At 43.9% G+C, this 26,147-nt stretch overlaps 1 protein-coding gene across 1 annotated transcript; it reads right to left on the reverse strand.

Annotated features, from left to right (window-relative positions):
• Positions 1 to 8,394: 8,394 nt before the first annotated feature.
• Positions 8,395 to 25,484, reverse strand: LOC142187432 (ubiquitin carboxyl-terminal hydrolase isozyme L1-like). The gene is made up of 8 exons (XM_075261608.1): positions 25,464 to 25,484; positions 25,370 to 25,381; positions 14,863 to 14,991; positions 13,125 to 13,266; positions 12,339 to 12,424; positions 9,836 to 9,883; positions 9,415 to 9,481; positions 8,395 to 8,417 (listed from the first exon to the last, which is right to left on the reverse strand). Exons 1-8 carry the CDS (start codon positions 25,482 to 25,484, stop codon positions 8,395 to 8,397), a joined length of 528 nt encoding a protein of 175 aa, XP_075117709.1.
• Positions 25,485 to 26,147: the final 663 nt, after the last annotated feature.

Below are 26,147 nucleotides of genomic sequence, written 5' to 3' on the forward strand. Positions count from 1 at the left end.
TGTTACTTATACTGTACACTGCACGGGAATAATAATGTAAGTGAGGTATTGCCGTAACCGTACCGACCCCAGAATAAACGTCACATGTTACTTATACTGTACACTGCACGGGAATAATAATGTAAGTGAGGTATTGCCGTAACCGTACCGACCCCAGAATAAACGTCACATGTTACTTATACTGTACACTGCACGGGAATAATAATGTAAGTGAGGTATCGACGTAACCGTACCGACCCCAGAATAAACGTCACATGTTACTTATACTGTACACTGCACAGGAATAATAATGTAAGTGAGGTATTGCCGTAACCGTACCGACCCCAGAATAAACGTCACATGTTACTTATACTGTACACTGCACGGGAATAATGTAAGTGAGGTATTGCCGTAACCGTACCGACCCCAGAATAAACGTCACATGTTACTTATACTGTACGCTGCACGGGAATAATAATGTAAGTGAGGTATTGCCGTAACCGTACCGACCCCAGAATAAACGTCACATGTTACTTATACTGTACACTGCACAGGAATAATAATGTAAGTGAGGTATTGCCGTAACCGTACCGACCCCCAGAATAAACGTCACATGTTACTTATACTGTACACTGCACGGGAATAATAATGTAAGTGAGGTATTGCCGTAACCGTACCGACCCCAGAATAAACGTCACATGTTACTTATACTGTACACTGCACGGGAATAATAATGTAAGTGAGGTATTGCCGTAACCGTACCGACCCCAGAATAAACGTCACATGTTACTTATACTGTACACTGCACGGGAATAATAATGTAAGTGAGGTATCGACGTAACCGTACCGACCCCAGAATAAACGTCACATGTTACTTATACTGTACACTGCACAGGAATAATAATGTAAGTGAGGTATTGCCGTAACCGTACCGACCCCAGAATAAACGTCACATGTTACTTATACTGTACACTGCACGGGAATAATGTAAGTGAGGTATTGCCGTAAACGTACCGACCCCAGAATAAACGTCACGTTACTTATACTGTACGCTGCACGGGAATAATAATGTAAGTGAGGTATCGACGTAAACGTACCGACCCCCAGAATAAACGTCACATGTTACTTATACTGTACACTGCACGGGAATAATAATGTAAGTGAGGTATCGACGTAACCGTACCAACCCCCATGTCATGTTACTTATACTGTACGCTGCCTGGGAATAATAATATAAATGAGGTATTGCCGTAACCGTACCGACCCCAGAATAAACGTCACATGTTACTTATACTCCTGCTGTCTCTACCCTCCTTCCCTCATAGATTGTAAGCCCTCGCGGGCAGGGCCCTCTACCCCACTGTGCCAGCCGATCATTGTTAGTATTATATCTACCTGTATATTCTGTGTATTGTATGTAACCCCCAAATGTAAAGCACCATGGAATTAATATAATAATGTACAGAGCACCATGGGATTAATATAATAATGTACAGCACCATGGGATTAATGGTGCTATGTAAATAAATAATTAATAATAATAATAATAATGTCATATGTGGTATATACTGATATTGGGGCACATGTATGACACTGGTGTACCCCAGATAACGTACATAATGTCATATGTGGTATATACTGATATTAGGGCACATGTATGACACTGGTGTACCCCAGATATCGTATGTAATGTCATATGTGGTATATACTGATATTAGGGCACATGTATGACACTGGTGTACCCCAGATATCGTATGTAATGTCATATGTGGTATATACTGATATTAGGGCACATGTATGACACTGGTGTACCCCAGATAACGTACGTAATGTCATATGTGGTATATACTGATATTAGGGCACATGTATGACACTGGTGTACCCCAGATAACGTATGTAATGTCATATGTGGTATAAACTGATATTGGGGCACCTGTATGACACTGCTGTACCCCGTATAATGTGTGTAATGTCATATGTGGTATATACTGATATTAGGGCACATGTATGACACTGGTGTACCCAGGATAACGTACGTAATGTCATATGTGGTATATACTGATATTAGGGCACATGTATGACACTGGTGTACCCCGGATAATGTGTGTAGTGTCATATGTGGTATATACTGATATTAGGGCACATGTATGACACTGGTGTACCCCGACTAATGTGTGTAATGTCATATGTGGTATATACTGATATTAGGGCACACGTATGACACTGGTGTACCCAGTATAATGTACATAATGTCATATGTGGTATAAACTAACATTAGGGCACATGTATGACACTGGTGTACCCCGTATAATGTACGTAATGTCATATGTGGTATAAACTAATATTAGGGCACATGTATGACACTGGTGTACCCAGGATAACGTACGTAATGTCATATGTGGTATATACTGATATTAGGGCACATGTATGACACTGGTGTACCCAGGATAACGTACGTAATATCATATGTGGTATATACTGATATTAGGGCACATGTATGACACTGGTGTACCCCAAATAATGTGTGTAATGTCATATGTGGTATAAACTGATATTAGGGCACATGTATGACACTGGTGTACCCCGGATAATGTGTGTAATGTCATATGTGGTATATACTGATATTAGGGTACATGTATGACACTGGTGTACCCTGAATAATGTGTGTAATGTCATATGTGGTATAAACTGATATTAGGACACATGTATGACACTGGTGTACCCAGGATATTGTGTGTAATGTCATATGTGGTATATACTGATATTAGGGTACATGTATGACACTGCTGTACCCAGGATAATGTGTGTAATGTCATATGTGGTATAAATTGATATTAGGGCACATGTATGACACTGGTGTACCCCAGATAACGTACGTAATGTCATATGTGGTATAAATTGATATTAGGGCACATGTATGACACTGGTGTACCCAGGATAACATACGTAATGTCATATGTGGTATATACTGATATTAGGGCACATGTTTGACACTGGTGTACCCCGAATAACGTATGCAATGTCATATGTGGTATATACTGATATTAGGGACATGTATGACACTGGTGTACCCCGAAAAATGTGTGTAATGTCATATGTGGTATATACTGATATTAGGGCACATGTATGACACTGGTGTACCCCGAATAACGTATGCAATGTCATATGTGGTATATACTGATATTAGGGCACATGTATGACACTGGTGTACCCCGAAAAATGTGTGTAATGTCATATGTGGTATAAATTGATATTAGGGCACATGTATGACACTGGTGTACCCAGGATAACATACGTAATGTCATATGTGGTATATACTGATATTAGGGCACACGTATGATACTGGTGTACCCAGGATAACGTACGTAATGTCATATGTGGTATAAATTGATATTAGGGCACATGTATGACACTGGTGTACCCCAGATAACGTACGTAATGTCATATGTGGTATAAATTGATATTAAGGCACATGTATGACACTGGTGTACCCAGGATAACATACGTAATGTCATATGTGGTATATACTGATATTAGGGCACATGTATGACACTGGTGTACCCCGAAAAATGTGTGTAATGTCATATGTGGTATAAATTGATATTAGGGCACATGTATGACACTGGTGTACCCAGAATAACATACGTAATGTCATATGTGGTATATACTGATATTAGGGCACACGTATGATACTGGTGTACCCAGGATAACGTACGTAATGTCATATGTGGTATAAATTGATATTAGGGCACATATATGACACTGGTGTACCCAGGATAACGTACGTAATGTCATATGTGGTATAAATTGATATTAGGGCACATATATGACACTGGTGTACCCAGGATAATGTGTGTAATGTCATATGTGGTATAAACTGATATTAGGGCACATGTATGACACTGGTGGACCCCGAATAATGTGTGTAATGTCATATGTGGTATATACTAATATTAGGGCACATGTATGACACTGGTGTACCCAGGATAACGTACGTAATGTCATATGTGGTATATACTGATATTAGGGCACATGTATGACACTGGAGTACCCAGGATAATGTGTGTAATGTCATATGTGGTATAAATTGATATTAGGGCACATGTATGACACTGGTGTACCCAGGATAATGTGTGTAATGTCATATGTGGTATAAATTGATATTAGGGCACATGTATGACACTGGTGTACCCAGGATAATGTGTGTAATGTCATATGTGGTATAAATTGATATTAGGGCACATGTATGACACTGGTGTACCCCGAATAATGTGTGTAATGTCATATGTGGTATATACTGATATTAGGACACATGTATGACACTGCTGTACCCCGGATAACGTACGTAATATCATATGTGGTATATACTGATATTAGGGCACATGTATGACACTGGTGTACCCCAGATAACGTACGTAATGTCATATGTGGTATAAATTGATATTAGGGCACATGTATGACACTGGTGTACCCAGAATAATGTGTGTAATGTCATATGTGGTATAAACTGATATTAGGGCACATGTATGACACTGGTGTACCCAGGATAATGTGTGTAATGTCATATGTGGTATAAATTGATATTAGGGCACATGTATGACACTGGTGTACCCCAGATAACGTACGTAGTGTCATATGTGGTATAGATTGATATTAGGGCACATGTATGACACTGGTGTACCCCAGATAACGTACGTAATGTCATATGTGGTATATACTGATATTAGGGCACATGTATGACACTGGTGTACCCAGGATAATGTGTGTAATGTCATATGTGGTATAAATTGATATTAGGGCACATGTATGACACTGGTGTACCCCAGATAACGTACGTAGTGTCATATGTGGTATAGATTGATATTAGGGCACATGTATGACACTGGTGTACCCCAGATAACGTACGTAATGTCATATGTGGTATAAATTGATATTAGGGCACATGTATGACACTGGTGTACCCCAGATAACGTACGTAATGTCATATGTGGTATATACTGATATTAGGGCACATGTATGACACTGGTGTACCCCAGATAACGTACGTAATGTCATATGTGGTATAAATTGATATTAGGGCACATGTATGACACTGGTGTACCCCAGATAACGTACGTAGTGTCATATGTGGTATAAATTGATATTAGGGCACATGTATGACACTGGTGTACCCCAGATAACGTACGTAATGTCATATGTGGTATAAATTGATATTAGGGCACATGTATGACACTGGTGTACCCCAGATAACGTACGTAATGTCATATGTGGTATATACTGATATTAGGGCACATGTATGACACTTAGTGTACCCCAGATAACGTACGTAATGTCATATGTGGTATATACTGATATTAGGGCACATGTATGACACTGGTGTACCCAGTATACCGTATGTAATGTCATATATGGTATATACTGATATTAGGGTACATGTATGACACTGGTGCACCCCGGATAACGTGTGTAATGTCATACGTGGTGTAAACTGATATTAGGGTACATGTATGACACTGGTGTACCCCGGATATTGTGTGTAATGTCACATGTGGTATATACTGATATTAGGGTACATGTATGCCACTGGTGTACCCAGGATATTGTGTGTACTGTCATATGTGGTATAAACTGATATTAGGGCACATGTATGACACTGGTGTACCCAGTATAACGTACGTAATGTCATACCGTGTTTCCCCCCAAAATAAGACAGTGTCTTATATTAAATTTTGGTCCTAAAGATGTGCTATGTCTTATTTTATTTCAGTGTGCTGCTGCCACCACTGCGCTATGCTGAGATGTGCTTGCTGCGCAAAGACTGTATGAAGAAAACCATTGCAGCCGGCTGAACACTGTGTTGGTGCTCTGTGTGCATGGGAAAGCCGGCTGTTGTGATACATTGTACATTGTTCCTGATGCCCGGGGATGAGCTGGGAGAGTGGACCCCCACGCCGCATATGATGCTTAGTGTATGCACAGCGGGCATCTCCCAGCTCATCCCCGGGCATCAGTAACAGTGAATACAACGTATCACAGCGGCGTCAGCAGCCGCCATACCTGTACTCACGGAATATCGCCCACTGTTTTTCTTCATACAATCTTTGCGCAGAGAGATTATTATTATTATTGGGGGATGTCTTACTTTTAGGGGTTGCCTTATATTAGGCAATTCAATAAAACCTCTGCTATGTCTTACTTTCGGGGAATGACTTATTTTCGGGGAAACAGGGTATGTGATATATACTGATATTAGGGCACATGTATGACACTGGTGTACCCAGGATAACGTACGTAATGTCATGTGTGGTATATACTGATATTAGGGCACATGTATGACACTGGTGTACCCGGGATAACGTATGTAATGTCATATGTGGTATATACTGATATTAGGGCACATGTATGACACTGGTGTACCCGGGATAACGTACGTAATGTCATATGTGGTATAAATTGATATTATGCCACATGTATGACACTGGAGTACCCAGGATAACGTACGTATTGTCATATATGGTATATACTGATATTAGGGCACATGTATGACACTGGTGTACCCTGGATAAGGTACGTAATGTCATATGTGATATGACCTGTTGTTTGGATACAGAAGGGAATGAGCGCCATGTGTTTTTAGGAGCATAGATTTAGATGGTTTGGATTATGGACATCATGCCACTTTTGCAGAATCCTGAAATGCCATCTTAGGGCTCATTCACACAGAGTAAACGCCAGCTTATTCTGAACGTAAAACACGTTCAGAATCAGCGGCGTATAAAGCAGTTCCATTCATTTCTATGGGAGCCGGCATACGAGCGCTCCCCATAGAAATGAATGGGCTGCTTTTTTCACTACGAGCACTCCCATTGAAGTGAATGGAAAGTGCCCGCGTGTACGGCTCGGCATGAGCAGAGCAGAGCAGAGCAGAGCAGAGCAGAGCAGAGCAGAGCAGAGGCCACCCCACTTACCGTAACACAAGGCTCTCAATGTCAGGACAGACCTTTCCTTTCAGGATCTGAAGTGCAAGCTCTGCAGCCTTTTATGGGCCAGTAACAAGCCTATGACCCACACCTGAGGCTCCAACTCATTCCAGACCCACGCTAGACAACACATAAGTCAGGGATCTGGGACTGATATCACACGACTCCAGCACTTTGCCTTTCACCTTCTCACTATACGGGATCAGAATATACCAGGAAAACCAACAATGTGCTGAATTCAGCGCACTGTTTGCTTTCTAGTGCTATATAATACAGTACATTGATGTGGACATGATAGATCATCTTTAACAACTAAAGATAGATGCATTATAGCAATGAAGTTGAGGCTCAAGAATTTATTGTTTATTTAGCGCCGTCATATTCTGCATGGCTTTTACAAATATCATCAACACTGTCCCATATAGGGCTCACAATCAACATTCCCTCGTTTCTATGGAGTGTGGTAAGAAACTGGAGGAAACCCATGCAAACATACAAATCCTTGCTGATTTTGCCCTTGGCTGAATTGAAGCCCACAATTCCGGCGCTACAAAGCAACAGCGCTAACCACTGAGCCACCCTGCTGCCTGCACAGCTTTGTAATCATAGTCTCACATATGGGATATGATACTATATAAGCATTATGCAATTTGTTAATACAAAACACACATTCTTAAAAAAATGTATATTATGAGCCCTAAATGGGACAGTATTGACAATATCTAAAAGCGCTGTGGAATATTATGGCGCTATATAAGTAAGCTAGGTCAATAATAAATCATTGACCCTTAACTTACAATGTACAATATATCATCCTGACTCTTATATTGCCTTCACTGCTAGAATGCATCTATCTTTAGTTGTTAATATGTTAGTGCACTATCTATACTAACCATATGCAACCTACAGTGCTTACTCCGTTACTACTTTACGTCTTTTGGAGCAATGACGTTTGAGTGTCACGTGATGTCCATGACCTCTGTTTCCTCTTGGATATGAGTTTACTAGTAGTGATATAGATTTGTATCTATTTCTTAGATGCACATCATTTTCTGCACACTAATAACTTTGTACATATATTTATTTATGATGAAAGTCCTTTGGACCAAGACGTCACCTTGGTTCTCTACTGTAAATACCTACAGAAGCAGATTACTTCAAAAGCGCTAGAACATATTTATTCCTTCCAAGTGCAAAGTTTCTCTCCCTGGGATGCTACAGCTTGGGACCCTACTTCTGACCCTATAAACTCTAATAATGAATGCCACCATCATCTCAATCGATAAATTCTAATGACCATGTTCACACCCGAATAATGTCTAAAAGATTAGGAGCTCAGTCCATGAGCTTACATATGAGAGGTGAAGGAACTGGAATACCAGTTGAGGCATCTTTTGTCTTTTGTCATAGTTTATACAGTAACAAGTACTAATGGTCATCTTAAGACTTGAGCAGTACCTACAAGATAAGGAGCTCAGTCAAAACACTTACACAAGAGGTGTAGGTACTGTATTACCAAGTGGGGGTGTCATAGCTTTATACAGTGCCAGAAGCTCCTTCATCACTTTACACTGTTTGGTAACAAGTAGTAGTGACAGTGTTCAGACCCAGGTGTCGGCTACAAGATATAGGAGCCCAGTCTGTGATCTGCTACCATGTGTACAGTATATAGTTGTACAGAGAAAAGTACCGTATATACCCGAATATAAGCCGAGGCCCCTAATTTTACCACAAAAAACTGGGGAAACTTATTGACTCGAGTATAAGCCTGGGGAAAAAAATGCAGCAGCTACTGGAAAATTTCAAGAATTATAATGGTCGAAGTTTTTGGGTGCAAGTAGATGCTGGGTGCTGGGAAAGGGGAGGGGGTGTTTTGGTTGTCTGTCTGCCCCTTCCCTGAGCTTGAGGACTGTTTTTTCTTCCCCCACTTGGAATTCAGTCTGGCTGAATATAGGGTATCTGCAGTGCTCCTATTAACCCCTTCCCGAAGGAAGAGGAGCACTGCAGATCCCCTATATTCAGTAGACCGGGCACTGTTAGACACAGGGATACCTAATGTGTATGTGTTTGACAGTATTTTTCTACTTTTGTATGTATTCTAGGGAAAGGAGGGATTTAGAACTTTTAGTTTTTTTCAATCTTTTTTTTTTTTTTGCACTATTTTATGGGAGATTCTATACATTAATATTGTGGCTGGCCATAGACCCCCCCCCCCCACACCTAAAAAAAAATATTATTTTTTTTGCTGACTCGAGTATGAGCCGAACGGGGCTTTTTCAGCTCAAAAACTGGGCTGAAAGATTCAGTTTATACTTGAGGCCAATGAGAAGGCCTCAGCCCCATCATAGAGTCCATCCAGATGGTGCCAAGAGTGAGGCCATTCACACTGATTTTGTTAGTTCTATTCCAAGGCATACAACCCTCAAGTATCTAGATGACACAAAAAAGTCCTTACCAAACTCATAGAGATGTCCGTTCACAGCCGTGAGCACTACCGGGTGAGCATGAAGACCATCATTAGGCTGGAGATAAACAGAAGATAAAAAGCCTGAACATAACGCCCTAAAAGGTTTTGAGGGTAAAAATATTGGCAATCTACCCTAAGTATAGTTGATGAATATCAGATCTTTGAGGGTTTGATACCAGGCACTACCATCTGTTCTTAGGGGCTGGGTGGGTCTTGCCTTACATGTAAGTTTGCTGAGCATCTGGACTCCTGGAAAACCTAAACATAGTCAACTAAAGCTGCTTCTTTTGAAGGCCGACTACAATATCCAGGAAGATCCAAGCCAAAAACTATTCAGAGCACAGAGTAAACTGGGCATCGAACAATGATCGCTACACAAGGAGCTTCCTATGAACTTGTTATCACTTACCCTGCCATTTTCGTAAGCTGCAAGCGAGTACAGGATAGTGCGAAGGGCCTGTAGGGCAGAGAAAGTGGAATTGTCAACATCCAAAAAAATGGAGACGTTTGTACTCACCATAAAATCCTTTTCTCGCTGTATTCACTGGGGGGACGTAGCACCATAGGTATAGACTAGACTCGGCCTCTAGGAAGCTGAGACTAGGAAAATGAAAAATGCCCTCTGCCCTCTATGCTAACTCAAGCCAAACAATGAACACAGATCCAACAACCACCAATGTGTCCTGAACCCAAAAAGAACATAAACAGCTTAGTTGTGATCTGTGCCCCCCCAGTTAATACAACAAGAAAAAGATTTTATGGTGAGTACAAAAAATACCTTTTCCTTGCTTATTTCCCTGGTGGACCCAACACCATGTGTAAGTGTGGCAGCTTTGCAGACCTGGGTGGCTGAAGCCTGATGCCAAACAGCCCAGGACGCTTCAACAACTCTCGTGGAGTGAGCCGTCAGACGAAGGGTAGGTCCCTACCCTTAATCCGGTGGGCCTCCTTGATGGCAGAAGCAGGCAGGCCCTTGCGAGGGCCCTCAAAGAGGACGAAGAAGGGATCCAAACAATGGAAAGGGTCAATGAGAGAAAAATAGACACAGATCACCCAGACAACAACCAGGCAGTGAAGGGAATGCTCACACGGATATTTTGGTTTCGGACAAAAGGATGGTAAGACTATGTCCTCGTTGATGTGAAAGACACCTTAGGAAGAAAGAACAATGGAAGACATATGGCAACCTTGTCCCTGTGGAGAACTAGAAAAGGAGACTGCTGGGAAAAGGCAGCAAGCTCGGAGACCCTGCAGAAGGAGGTAATGGCCACCAGAAAAGTGACCTTTTCCCGATCACACATGGAAAAAGGATCTAAGGGAATAAAATACACAAATAATAATAATAGCCCATAGATTGTGTCTAAAAAGGTCCTGTGAATGCAACATATGTGTAACGGTAATATTCAGAATGAAATGACCTACCCATATTGAGTATATAACATCCAAACTTTCACATTTATAATATTAGTACGATTAATAGCACTAACAGAACTTTTTTGTAAGATTATTTAAACACTCCGGGCCACGACCAGCAAGGACCTGAACCACACAGATAACATGTCCCATTCTATACGCCATAGATAGCGTGTTCCAATGTATAAGCCATAGATAATGTGTCCCGGTGTATACCCCATAGATAACATGTTCCAATGTATGCGCCACAGATGTGTCCTGGTGTATACTGCATAGATAATGTGTCCCGGTGTATACGCCATAGATAGCGTGTTCCAATGTATAAGCCATAGATAATGTGTCCCGTGTATACCCCATAGATAACGTGTTCCAATGTATGCGCCACAGATGTGTCCTGGTGTATACTGCATAGATAATGTGTCCCGGTGTATACGCCATAGATAGCGTGTTCCAATGTATAAGCCATAGATAATGTGTCCCGTGTATACCCCATAGATAACGTGTTCCAATGTATGCGCCACAGATGTGTCCTGGTGTATACTCCATAGATAATGTGTCCCGGTGTATACGCCATAGATAGCGTATTCCAATGTATAAACCATAGATAATGTGTCCCGGTGTATACGCCATAGATAACGTGTTCCAATGTATGCGCCATAGATGTGTCCCGGTGTATGCGCCATAGATAATGTGTCCCGGTGTATATGCCATAGATAGTGTGTTCCAATGTATAAGCCATAGATAATGTGTCCCGTGTATACCCCATAGATAGCGTGTTCCCTCATAGATTGTAAGCCCTCGCGGGCAGGGCCCTCTACCCCACTGTGCCAGTCAGTCATTGTTAGTATTATATCTACCTGTATATTCTGTGTATTGTATGTAACCCCCAAATGTAAAGCACCATGGGATTAATATAATAATGTACAGCACCATGGAATTAATGGTGATATATAAATAAATAATAATAATTATAATAATAATGTATAAGCCATAGATAATGTGTCCCGGTGTATACGACATAGATAGCGTGTTCCAATGTATAAGCCATAGATAATGTGTCCCGTGTATACCCCATAGATAACGTGTTCCAATGTATGCGCCACAGATGTGTTCTGGTGTATACGCCATAGATAATGTGTCCCGGTGTATACCCCATAGATAACATGTTCCAATGTATGCGCCATAGATGTGTCCCGGTGTATACCCCATAGATAACATGTTCCAATGTATGCGCCATAGATGTGTCCCGGTGTATGCGCCATATAATATGTCCTGGCAGCTGGTGGTGCATTCATTACGTGAAGTTGTAAATGGTCAGACTGGACTTCAACTCCATATGACTGATCTGTAATGATGAGTGAAGGCCCCAGCCATGGTGTCATTGGGCATAGTGTAGGTAGGGATGACCTGTGGAAATGGTACAGAACCCATTATGTTATGTCATGCTATACTATACCAGTAGACCTGCAGCATTAGTACTTTTTATATCAGACCCCTACCTCATGTTCCAACAGCAATTTGGCCCTTTCTTCAGGAGATCTGTTGGCAGATTTGTTTAGAAAGTCCTTCAAAGCAGAATCGTGATCTGTAACAAGTCAGACTCCATGAATACCGTCTGCATATCCTCCTTCACATAACATCTCATGATACATAGTTATGTCAAAATCATTTGCAACAATCCTCAAGTCAGACTGTGGCTCTGGCTTCTCATCTTGTTTTGTACCCTTAAAGGGGTTTTCTAGGCTAAATAACTGATGGACTATCCCTAACATAATTCATCAGCAGAAGATTACAGCTACCAAGCACAGCGCTGTACATTGTATAGTGTCTGTACTTGATATTGCAGCTCTGCCCATTCACTTCAATGGAACTGAGCTCTAATCATGCCATGTACACCATGAACATCGTATCACATGACCTGTGGACCACTGATGCTTTAAGCATCAGACTCCCCAACAAAAAATGGGAAGTATATAAAGTCTTTTCTATGCAAGAGCTCAGTAATGTCTTCTCTGAGTCCTATGTCTGGCTGTAAGACAACTGGCTGGAACAGGAGTTTCTCCTCCCCTCTATAGGAGGATGAAAGCCCAACCTGCTGGAAATGGCACACATCAGCAGTAGATCAGGCCCTGTTGTCCTCTGCCAGATTCTTCAGAAGATACTGACAAACCGGCTCCATTTCTTCCTTCCCTCTGGCATTCACTTCTAGTCTGAAATCTTTCCAGACATTCTAATACCACCTTAGATATCTGACCATTTCTATCCAAAGGATTTGCCCCACTCACTGAAACTCAGCTTGTCTTCATTGTTAGCTACGGCATGGATTAAGCCAACCATTCCACAGGGGTTCTCGGAGGGTGCAATGAAATACACCGTGGCATCCAGCTCCTTGTGTTCATCATCTTGATTCTTAATGACTTGTTCATGCTGAAACAACAGAAGTATCAAGGAATCATTACACCAGAAATGGAGCAATCTACTCAATCTGATCAGCCGTAAAATTCTGGAGATACTAAACCTACTTGTACAATGAAATACCGCAAGTGTGCTGCCGTATTCCAAGAACTGGAACTACCTTTCCAACAGATCCATACAATTGCTTGATTTTTGCAGGCCAAACTATAGTTTTTCGTTTCAAGTTTTGTACATATGACTGATCCCCATTCCATTTTTGGAACCCAGGGATGGAGAAAACTAGAAAAGTTGGAATTTTTCAGTATTACAGCATTTAAGGAGGATTGGTGCCAACAGCAATGTGTAGTATTATAATGAGGTCAAGGTGGGTGTTTTCTATTCCCACCAGGATACTTTTACAGGTATACCATGTTTCTCTGAAAATAAGGCACCAGAGTGAATCAGAATCTGATTTACTCCAGATGAATTTTGTAAAATGGTTAAGGTTACTATCCCTTTATGCTAAGGGTGTGTTCACATGCAGAAACTTGCTGCAGATTTCGCCCACAAATCCAGAGCAGATTTTTCCCAGAACCTGCTAACCATTGCTTTCGATGGAAGGCAGAGATCGCAGCAGGATGCGTTGAAAAAAGAAGCCACGCCCCGAGACTCCCTTCTGATTAGGGCCATTCACCCAGGTGTAATCAGGAGCGGGATGCACTGCGTCAGCATCCTGTTGCGGCTAAACCACAGCGGAAAGTGAAGAGAATTCCTCTTCACTTTCCGCCATGTGACCATACCCTAAGAGGGAGGTTCTGTGTCTGTGGGAGAGAGCAGGAGTGGCACCTGACATCTGGTCAAGTAGGCAATCAAACCCACAACATCGTAGCAACCCGGAAGAGGAACCCAGGAGGCGGGAGTCTGGAGTGGGACTTGTAAGTACCACCATAGCAGGAAGTACCGAAGCACTTGTCCACGACGGTTGGGAGATATGGAATGCCTATTCTCTAACTCTGTAACACTAGTAACTGGGGCTTATTTTTGGAGTAGCGCTTACATTTTAAGTCTACTCCAAAAACCTTACAAAATCAAGTTAGGGCTTATTTTCGTAGAAATAGGGTATATATATATATATATATTACAGTATATTACACTCGTCAGCACAACTGTTCCTTGTACTTAGAGCACTGTTCACAAACATATCAAGAATGACAAGTACAGCAGCTCCCAGCCTGGCTAAGCAGCACCACAAGCTTCAAGCCCTCTGGGTGTACAAGTAGCATGTGACAGCCAACCAGGACAAGAGGTGCTGTAACTACCACGGCCTGAAGAGTAGAAACTGTCAATTACTATCTCCTAAGATAAGAAGGAAATAGACGAGGCACAGACTAGTTGGATCAGGTGGACTTTATCTGAAAGCTGCCATTAGTTGATCAGTGGCAGACATCCATTGTTGCTAGCGAAATTTGTAGGTAACCGCTCCCTCCTCACTAGTAGAGAACATGGACAGAGGGTGTTTTCGTGAAATAATACTTGTAAGAAACACCCCTAAAATCCTAACCCAGACAACTGTCAATGCCACCACTATGCTGAGATGTGACAGTTGGTGGTTATAAGCCATTATGCTACCTGTGGAGTGCGTGAGAAGAGCAGCACCACTGCATAGACTTCGTGGCAGAAGGACTGGATGTAAGCCTCCTCAAAACTCAGAATATCCACAAAGCTGAAGGGTGGTGGGACCCCCCCTCTTCTCAATACCTACAAATAAGAAAACATGTTTAGGATAAGTGAAAGTAGAGATTAAGAAGAGAAGATGGAGAAAAGTAGAGAACCTCACCCGAAAATACTAAAGCCTGGACATTAAAGGGAGTCTATCAGTGGGATTTCGTTTCTTAAGTAAGCACACGTTGGAATAGATATAGAAAGTCCATTCTGGTCCTACCTCTCTTTCTCTTCTTCTTAAAGCCGTCTTTGAAATATATTGTTTTTTTGGAAATATATAAATGAAGCTCGGTGAGCACCACAGCATCCTACCATTGACACCTCCTCCTGGGCCGTTCCACCGTTACTTTATGCAGATTAGCTTACTGTCTAGCAGCCGCCTTTGTCTTCAGCGGGATCCGAATCCTGCACATGCGCTGTTCACTCTTGTAGGACTATAATAAGGATCACCGGCGGAGCATGCGCTCTACGTACAGCCCAAACCCGAAGTGTCCGCGCGTACAGCACATGCACGGGATTTGGATCCCACTGAAGATAGGAGCGGCTGCTAGGCAGTGAAGAGGATGAGCTAATCTGCATAAAATAACGGTGGAAAGGCCCAGGAGGCGGTATCAATGGTATGACACTGTGGTGCTCGGGCACAAGGTATCACACTATGGTGCTCCTTGAGCTTCATTTACATATTTCCAAAAAACTATATACTTCAAAAATGGCTACAAGGAGAGAATGAGAGGTAGGACCAGAATAGCCTTTCTAAAGGCTATTCCAACGTGTGCTTCCTTAAAAATGAAATCCCCAATGATAGACTCCCTTTAAGGAGAAATCCACAAGAGAACATAGAGGAAAGTAGAGAACAGAAGAAGTGCTACAGTAGAACCCTAGTGGAGGAGGAGCCATGACCAGTATTACATTTCTATAATAGACACATTATTATTATTACATCATTTTTGCATTAGTTTTTTTTATTAAAGTTTTTGGACTATGGCTTCTGCAGCTGACGTGTATATGTGAAAGTTTGTGAGTTTGTATGTTTATATGTTCGGATGTTTGTTCCTCAATCACAGCCAAACGGCTGAACGGATTGGGGGGAAATTTCACACACACCTACATAATTCCCACGAAATACGCATAGGCTACTTTAAATGTGGGTCACTCACCCCAAATCGCCACCGTCACCCTCCAAAGACCCCTCTGCCTCGGCTATAGAAGCTGGCATTCTGCCAGTCCAGGTCTTTCCACACACCTCCTATTCCTCCTATTGGTGCATGGCAGGGTGTGGGTGGGCTAGAGAGCCAGCGCTGCAGCACCATACATTGCCGGCAAAGTGTGGGCGGGCCGATTGACCGGGAAGACCATAATCAACATGGCGGCAGCCCACATGCTCCAGCCGCCGCTCCCACCCCAGCCCGCCTACACACTGCCAGCATGCCGGCCGGCTAAACAGGACCGGCAGATGTTGCGGACTACACACCGTACACAAGGTGAGTCCAGCGGGGTGGGGGGTGGCCGGTGTCCGCAACGATCATCTACCGGTGCGTGGGCGCTGCTCCTTCTCCGCGTCGGCACCCGGACCAAGCTCCGGAGTAGTTGAGCTGAGTGCACGGCTCGATGTAGGAGAGCTGGCAGATGTAGCATCCAAGCAGAGATGCAGCCAAGCAGAGTGCACGCCCAGCTCTGCTTCATCTCCGATGTACAGTACTGTGTCAGCACTGCTACATCTGAGATCGGACCACAATGGAAACTGCTGTGGATGGATCTTAGACTCCGCCTCCTTCAGCAGAACCAGTGTTGATTGGCCGAATGCTGTACACTGGCCAATCAACGCTGGTCAATGCATTCCTATGGGAAAAAGTCAGCTCGTGCATATCGCAAGCTGACAGGGATCTCGACCAGATAGAGCCCCAAAGAGCTGGTGAGTGACATTCCCCCCTAAATAAAGGTAATCCCTAGCTAACCCTGCCTGTACATCTGTCCCTGTCTCACAGTCACATAGTTCACAGTCCCAAATTAATTGAATGTTAAATCCACCATTCTTCTAAATATGAGGTCACCTGATCTTGGCAGTCAATGTTGTTGTTTTTTTTTTTTTTTTAACTGCCCTGTCCCACCTCCCCTGCGCAGTTATTGGTGTAAAAAACGCGCCAGGGAAGGGATACGAATTTTTACTGCGTTTGCCTCGTGGTGTTCGATTGGAATCGAACACTTCGAACGGCCTGATATTCGATCAAACGGTGTTCGCTCATCTCTAACCTATAGCGGTTTTCTGAGTGATTTCTGTGTTCTCTGGGAGCTCCTGGAATCTTCTGCATTTTGTTACATCAGCATCTTACTGTTCCTACCACTCCGATAATTCCTCCCTTCCTTTCTCACTCACTCCCCCTTTCTGTTTCTCTAGCTAGCCCACCCACAATACCCTTAGCAGCCATCTTTAGACTCCTAGTTCTCACTCTCTCTTAATGATCTTTGGCTGAAAAATTGTAATCATCTCCGTATCTCATCATTACAGTCACACGGAGAAAGCTTCAGGATAACAATGAATTCTTGATGCTTTTGTTGGCATTTGGTAAATATACACGCACATACATAAACAGTATAATGATTCACAGCAGCCCCCGCACAGTATAATGCTCCACAATGGTGCCTACACAGTATATGTTCCATGGTGGCCCCTGCATAGTGTAATATGGTTTGCGCAGTCCATATTCTACGGTAGTACATGACTCCCCGCTACAGTATTGCCCACCACCCACACTTTGGAGGTACTGGCCTGCACAAATTCTTCACAAAATCCACCCCTCAGACCTATTACACTTACCTTTGCTTACCTTTCCAGTGACATTCCAGGGTAATAACTGTAATATATGTAGGTGTCATAGGATTTTAGGGATTTGGAAGCCTTCGCTCAGGGCTCGAATGGCATAGCCTTTATAGTTTAGAGTACATGTAACGTGGAAGGGTAAGCCCCAACGGTGGCATATCTGGGCTTTTTGTAGTGCTAGAGTTACTGCGTGCATGGTTCTATGCCTGTCCACAGTGGCCACAGCCAGATCTACAAAGAGCTGTGCCAATGGGTGGGGGGCACATCCTTGTAGTGGTTGTAGGTTCCGAGACACTGACAGAAATTGGTTGTGGAGCTCTGAGTAGTGCAGCTTAAAAAGACTGTCCAGGCTAAAATATTTTTTTGGGTAATTAGACTGGAGCAGGTGAGGAAAATAAAAAAGCCCATACTCTCTCCCAGCGTGATCTGGTCCTGCTGCTCTGCTGTCGTCTTGCAGTGGAATTCCTCCCCAGCTGTAGTGTCCTGGGTCCCTCAGTGGTCAGATGCACCAGGGACTTCCACTGAAAGACAATAATGGAGCTGCAGGATCAGAACGTGCTGGAGGCACTGGAGCACCGTGAACAAATGAGTATGTTTTTTGTTTCAACCTCCCCCAACCTAATTAAAAAATAACATTTTAGACTGGACAACCACTTTAAGAATAATGTCCCTGGGAACATTTGGCTTCTTAGGGCAGCCCAGTGTTCTGTGGTCCGTACAAAGTAGAATGCAGTATGTAGTATGCAGGCAGAAGCAGAGCTGAAAACAGTTTTGTAACAGTCTCTTGCAGTGTAGTTTACGACTTCGGCACTACAGATACTGATGTTGGCGCTCCTAGACCTATTTTCCAGGTCCTTCAATTTGTCATCAATAGCCTCAAGCGTCTGAGAATAATCATCGAGGTGTATTTTAATGTAGATTGTAAGCCCCATATAGGTATCACAATTTATATACTTTTTTCCTATCAGTATGTCTTTGTAGAATGGGAGGAAATGCATGCAAACACGGGATTTACTTACTGTGTAAGTGGCCATTTTTCTTGTGGCCGCAGACATGGGCAGTAGGCTCTGCCTGAGACCTACAAGTTTCAAAGCCTGCGCCGGAAGAAGACACATGAATATGACATTCCTGACGAAGATGGAGGCGGAGATGGAGAGTTCTCTGGCAGCATTGGGGACGCCCCCATTGCTGTTTGAGCGCTGGGGCCCACCCCCAGTGCTGCGAGAGAACTCATTTGCATACCGGCGAAAACCGGTATTTCAAGCGAACAGCGGCCCGGAGAAGATTTCTAAAGGTAGGAGAAGAATAGCCTTTCTTAACCCTTTCATTGCCAGGGACGTAGCTATACGTGCTCCCAAGGTGGCACTTCAGTAGCGGAGGACGTAGTTACTACGTCCTCCCTACTAATGCCGATATCTCTGGACTGCATCAACATATCTTGATGCTTTAAAATGCATTTTAAAGAAGAGACTCTCATCTTTAAAATGATACCAGGAACTTGATGATTTTACTTACAGTTTTGTAGTGATTCACTGTTGAAAACACAATTTGGCATTGAGATCCAACTGCAGATCTCAATTCCCGACAACGTTTCAACAGTGAATTGCTCCAAAACTGTACATCCAATCATCGAGATCTTGATATCATTTTAAAGATGAGATTCTCCTCTTTAAAATGCAATTGAAAGCATCAAGATATGTTATTGCAGTCCAAAGATATAGAGCTCCAAAGTGCCCCCCCCTCCTGTCTAAGCAAGCAATTTGCGATCTATAACAGGAAAGGGAGAGGGACACGAGCAGTTCAGCAGAGAGAGAGAGACAGAGAAACAATCAGACTCTCTGCATAACTTGTATGTGACAGCAGGAGGGGGGTGGCAGGGACTCTATTGTCCCTATTAACCCTTCTCCTGCCAATCAGAGCGTATACTATACATTTGTCCCTGATTGTCACATACAGTTATAATGTAATTCCCCCCTGAGCTTTACTAGTGGGGTATTCTTATTAGAGATTAGCGAACAGTGTACTATGGAACACATGTTCGATCGGATATCAGGCTGTTCGATGTGTTCGATTCGAATCGAACATCACGTGGCAAACTCCAAAAAAATTTGATTCCCCTCCCACCTTCCCTGGCGCTTTTTTTGCACCAATAACAGCGCAGGGGAGGTGGGACAGGAACTACGACACCGGAGGCATTGAAAAAAATCGGAAAAAGTCATTGGCTGCCGAAAACAGGTGACCCCCATTTTAGACGAATAGTGGATTTCAGATCCGGGTCATATGAGACTGTGAACTATGTGACTATGAGACAGGGATAGCTGTACAGGCAGGGATAGCTAGGGATAACCTTTATTTAGGTAGGAATGATATTAAAAATAACTTTTTGGGGCTCTATCGGGTGTGTAATTGTGATTTTTGTGAGATAAACTTTTTCCCATAGGATTGCATTGAGCAGCGTTGATTGGCCAGTCTACGGAATTCGGCCAATCAGCGCTGGCTCTGCCGGAGGAGGCGGAGTCTAAGATCGCTCCACACCAGTCTCCATTCAGGTCTGACCTTAGACTCCGCCTCCTCCGACAGAGCCAGCGATGATTGGCCGAATTCTGTAAACTGGCCAATCAGCGCTGGCCAATGCATTCTATTGGCGTGATGAAGCAGAGCTGAATGTATGTGCTGAGCTCAACTACGCCGGTGGTGTAGCCAAGAGTTCAGTGCATGGCCAGCTCTGCTATGCCAGAGATTGAGCAGAGTTGGCCGTGCGCTCCGGTGGTGTAGCAGAGCTGAGGGTGCAGAAGGGTTCAAGCGCACACTCGGCTCTGATGTAGCAGAGCCGAGGGTGCAGAAGGATTCAAGCGCACACTCGGCTCTGATGTAGCAGAGCCGAGGGTGCAGAAGGGTTCAAGTGCACCCTCGGCTCTGATGTAGCAGAGCCGAGGGTGCAGAAGGATTCAAGCGCACACTCGGCTCTGATGTAGCAGAGCCGAGGGTGCAGAAGGGTTCAAGTGCACCCTCGGCTCTGATGTAGCAGAGCCAAGGGTGCAGAAGGATTCAAGTGCACCCTCGGCTCTAATGTAGCAGAGCCGAGGGTGCAGAAGGGTTCAAGCGCACACTCGGCTCTGATATAGCAGAGCCGAGTGTGCACAAGGGTTCAAGCACACACTCAGCATCAGCACGGCTACATCTCCGGATGGAGTGTGCGCTTGAACCCTTGTGCACACTCAGCTCTGCTACATCAGAGCCGAGGGTGCACTTCAACCCTTCTGCACCCTCGGCTCTGCTACACCACCGGAGCGCACGGCCAACTCTGCTCAATCTCCGGCATAGCAGAGCTGGCCGTGCACTGAACTCTTGGCTACACCACCGGTGTAGTTGAGAGTTCAATCTCCGGCATAGCAGAGCTGGCCGTGCACTGAACTCCCGGCTACACCACCGGCGTAGTTGAGCTCAGCACACACATTCAGCTCTGCTTCATAACGCTAATAGAATGCATTGGCCAGCGCTGATTGGCCAGTTTACAGAATTCGGCCAATCATCGCTGGCTCTGTCGGAGGAGGCGGAGTCTAAGGTCGGACCTGAATGGAGACTGGTGTGGAGCGATCTTAGACTCCGCCTCCTCCGGCAGAGCCAGCGCTGATTGGCCGAATTCTGTAAACTGGCCAATCAGCGCTGTCCAATGCATTCCTATTGGAAAAAGTTATCTTGCGAAAATCGCAAGCTGACAGGGATTTCCATGTAATAAAGTGACTTATATGCCCCCAGACATGCTTCCCCTGCTGTCCCAGTGTCATTCCAGGGTGTTGGCATCATTTCCTGTGGTGTCATAGTGGACTTGGTGACCCTCCAGAGATGGATTTGGGTTTCCCCCTTAACGAGTATATGTTCCCCATAGACTATAATGGGGTTCGAAACCCGTTCGAACAGTCGAACAGTGAGCAACTGTTCAAATCGGATTTCGAACTTCGAACATTTGGGTGTTCGCTCATCTCTAATTCTTATGTTATACCTCCTGAACATAACCAGGAAGTTTATTGGCGCTGTGACCCAGACGTTTACCATTGTCCAGGTCGCAACGCCAAAAAAAAAAAAAGTTGCACCAAACACTTACACAACATATACATAAAGTCGCAAATAAAGTTTACATTTCACCCAATCCCTGTCCTGTCTATACCTGAGCTTTCTACAGTAAAATACGTCTCTAGTGATATCCGTTACACGCTAAAATAATAGTCATAACGATTATCACTAGAGATGACATATAGATTGCTAAAATTATTATAGGGGGATGGAAAATAACATTTTTATGTAAAGTCCTATTTAATTTGCATGCACAAAATGGAATGGTGCATTTCTGCGATTTTGGCGATTCTTTAACACCCGCCCCCGTAAATATATACATGTGTGGTATGATTGAACTCCTCACATATTGCAGTTTTATGGACAGGACATTATGTTTGCAGAAAGGGATTTCTTGAGCCGCACTTTAGTGGCAAATTTGAATTTTTGCGCAATTTTTGCTAGCAATCTCTGTTTGCGGCAAAGTTGCATGAAGGTGGTTGTATATATAAACTATTAAATTGTGTTTTTATATACGGTATGCTGTGTACTCTGAAAAAAGTTAGATTTTGGTATCACAGTCACAGTTTGGTAGGTGCAGTATAGCTTTATAACATATTACTGAATAACAGTAAAATCCTGCCTGTCTTCTGTATTCGTGTTTTTGGGAGTCCGAGCTCTTGTTGTAGTTGATGTTTGCGGTACATATAGTATATATACACATTGTATACACCATAAGCTATTATTTTAAAAGTATTTTGTATATGAATCTGAGATTGAACAAGAGTTTTAGGTGCAAATATGTGTTTTAGCGTATTTTTTCAAAAAATTATTTGTGTTGGTCGCAAAGTTGCATGAAGGTGGATGTGGCTATCGATGACCCATTAAGACATTTGTAATCTTCAGATTGTCTACTTTCAAAAAATATATAGGGTTTAGGGGTTCACTTACTTTTCATGGTGTGTAATCCCTACATTTTATAGGATGAGACTTTTTTAACATTTCCAGCTTCAAAGCAGAATTTTGTTCCTTCCAGTTCTAGCGATTTTCTGAAGACACGTGCATGCAGGTGTAGGCCATAGTGATATGTATGAACTCTGCACATGTTGAACTCTTATTTTTAGGAGGTTTGGAGCATTTAATTTTTTGTTTGGTTTCCGCTTTTAACAACTAATATACATTTATTTGCATTTTTTCATAAAACATTCACTTTAAATCAAAATTGCATGAAGGTGCCTGTTCATATAAAGTACCAAGTGGCATTCTGACAATGCTGCAGGTGTCTACTTTAAGAAAATATATAGGTATGGGGGGGTTGGATGCTTTTTTAATGTTGCAATTTAGGTTTGATTTGTTCATCTCAAAACTGTGAAAATTGCTCCGGCTACTGGAGGTGCAAAATTTCCAGAGACCTTTGGCAGCGAAAAGGTTAAGGCTCTTCCGACGTGTTAGGGAGAAAAAAATGTGTTTAAATGATAGGGTCCCTTTAACAAATGGCTATTCATTATTTAAAAAAACGCTAAAAGGGTATAAATGTTTTCTTTTAATGAAAAACAATTGTAGCAGCACCAGCAAATCTGGGTATCATCCCATAAAATGTATGGCAGAAACCCCTCTCCTGTTATCAAATTACAGACCCTCCGCTCCTCATATTACAGACCCCCTGTCATCACATTACAGGCCCCCTATCATCACATTACAGACCCCCTATCATCACATTACAGACCCCCCTGACATCACATTACAGACCCTCCGCTCCTCACATTACAGACCCCCTGTCATCACATTACAGACCCTCCGCTCCTCACATTACAGACCCCCTGTCATCACATTACAGACCCCCTATCATCACATTACAGACCCCCTATCATCACATTACAGACCCCCTATCATCACATTACAGACCCCCCTGACATCACATTACAGACCCTCCGCTCCTCACATTACAGACCCCCTATCATCACATTACAGACCCTCCGCTCCTCACATTACAGACCCCCTGTCATCACATTACAGACCCTCCGCTCCTCACATTACAGACCCCCTGTCATCACATTACAGACCCTCTGCTCCTCACATTACAGACCCCCTATCATCACATTACAGACCCCCTATCATCACATTACAGACCCTCCGCTCCTCACATTACAGACCCTCTATCATCACATTACAGACCCTCCGCTCCTCACATTACAGACCCCCTGACATCACATTACAGACCCTCCGCTCCTCACATTACAGACCCCCTGTCATCACATTACAGACCCTCCGCTCCTCACATTACAGACCCCCTATCATCACATTACAGACCCTCCGCTCCTCACATTACAGACCCTCTATCATCACATTACAGACCCTCCGCTCCTCACATTACAGACCCCCTGACATCACATTACAGACCCTCCGCTCCTCACATTACAGACCCCCTATCATCACATTACAGACCCCCTATCATCACATTACAGACCCTCCACTCATCACATTACAGACCCCCTATCATCACATTACAGACCCCCTATCATCACATTACAGACCCTCCGCTCCTCACATTACAGACCCTCTATCATCACATTACAGACCCTCCGCTCCTCACATTACAGACCCCCTGACATCACATTACAGACCCTCCGCTCCTCACATTACAGACCCCCTGTCATCACATTACAGACCCTCCGCTCCTCACATTACAGACCCCCTATCATCACATTACAGACCCTCCGCTCCTCACATTACAGACCCTCTATCATCACATTACAGACCCTCCGCTCCTCACATTACAGACCCCCTGACATCACATTACAGACCCTCCGCTCCTCACATTACAGACCCCCTATCATCACATTACAGACCCCCTATCATCACATTACAGACCCTCCGCTCCTCACATTACAGACCCTCTATCATCACATTACAGACCCTCCGCTCCTCACATTACAGACCCCCTATCATCACATTACAGACCCCCTATCATCACATTACAGACCCTCCGCTCCTCACATTACAGACCCCCTATCATCACATTACAGACCCTCTATCATCACATTACAGACCCCCTATCATCACATTACAGACCCCCTGTCATCACATTACAGACTTTCCGCTCCTCACATTACAGACCCCCTGTCATCACATTACAGACCCCCTATCATCACATTACAGACCCTCCGCTCCTCACATTACAGACCCCCACCACTTACCATACCAGGCAGTATCAGTGAGATCCTCTGCTGCTACTTACCTTTGCCGCATCATTCTATGTCTGGTATGAACATGGCGCCTCTCTCCACTAGGGGGCATGACATGGAGCCGTCTCATCTGATGACATGACTTTGTGGTGTCAGCGCCCCCCAGTGGACAGTCTACACAAGGAAGAAGTAGAGTAATAGCGCGGATATAGAAGTGGTGGGCCCCGTATACAGTGCCAGGTCGCTGTATCCATTATTGCTACGCCATTGACATCAAATAGGGCGCTGTACAGATTAGAAGAATGGCAGAAGCGATACTATGACCCTTGTAGACATCTCCTCGGCCCAGAATACTCACTGTATTCAGCACCTGCCAAGACACAGAAATGCAGAGTCAAAGCTGCCCGAGCCCTGAGAACTTACCTCAGTGGGAACAGTCCGAGGGCACTTACCACACAGTTCGTGGACTCCATAGCCACCGCTTTACCCTCTCCCGACCCGGGCAGGTACCAACCAGGACAACCAGGGGAGATGGAGCCGGCTGGTACCTTGGGCTATTACTGGAGCGCAGCTTTACCCCCCCTGTAGAGTGGAACCGAATGGGACGTCCCTAAAGTGTGAGGCGCGAGAAGATGCTCCGGTAAGTGCGTAACAGGGATTAGTCAGAGTGTGGCCCTGATGGGGGAGGCAGGGGCCCCGGAGTCACAGATGGCACCCACCACAGCAATAGGGTTACTTCACATAGAGTCATGGCGGCTCTAGTCACAAATGTGGCCCCCACAGCACACCCTTAGGACTAATTCACACTGAGTTGTACACATTAGTTATACCTACTCTCATCAATGTCCCTTTGTGCCCCCACAGTACATGGCCTCTTAGTGGCCTCAACATGATATCTTGTGGTGCCCACATACTCTAATACCCTATTCTTATTAGCCCCTTCACCACACAGGGCCTTCTCAATGTGGCCCATTCTTTATAATGCCCCCTAGTGGGCTGGTGCACCTACCTCACCACAGATATCCTCCGTAATGTGGCCCGTTCAGTATAATGCCCCCTGGTGGGCTGGTGCACCTACCTCACCACAGATATCCTCCGTAATGTGGCCCCTTCAGTATAATGCCCCCTGGTGGGCT

Source organism: Leptodactylus fuscus, unplaced genomic scaffold (genome assembly GCF_031893055.1).
Source record: "Leptodactylus fuscus isolate aLepFus1 unplaced genomic scaffold, aLepFus1.hap2 HAP2_SCAFFOLD_237, whole genome shotgun sequence".
Taxonomy (NCBI): Eukaryota; Metazoa; Chordata; class Amphibia; order Anura; family Leptodactylidae; genus Leptodactylus; species Leptodactylus fuscus.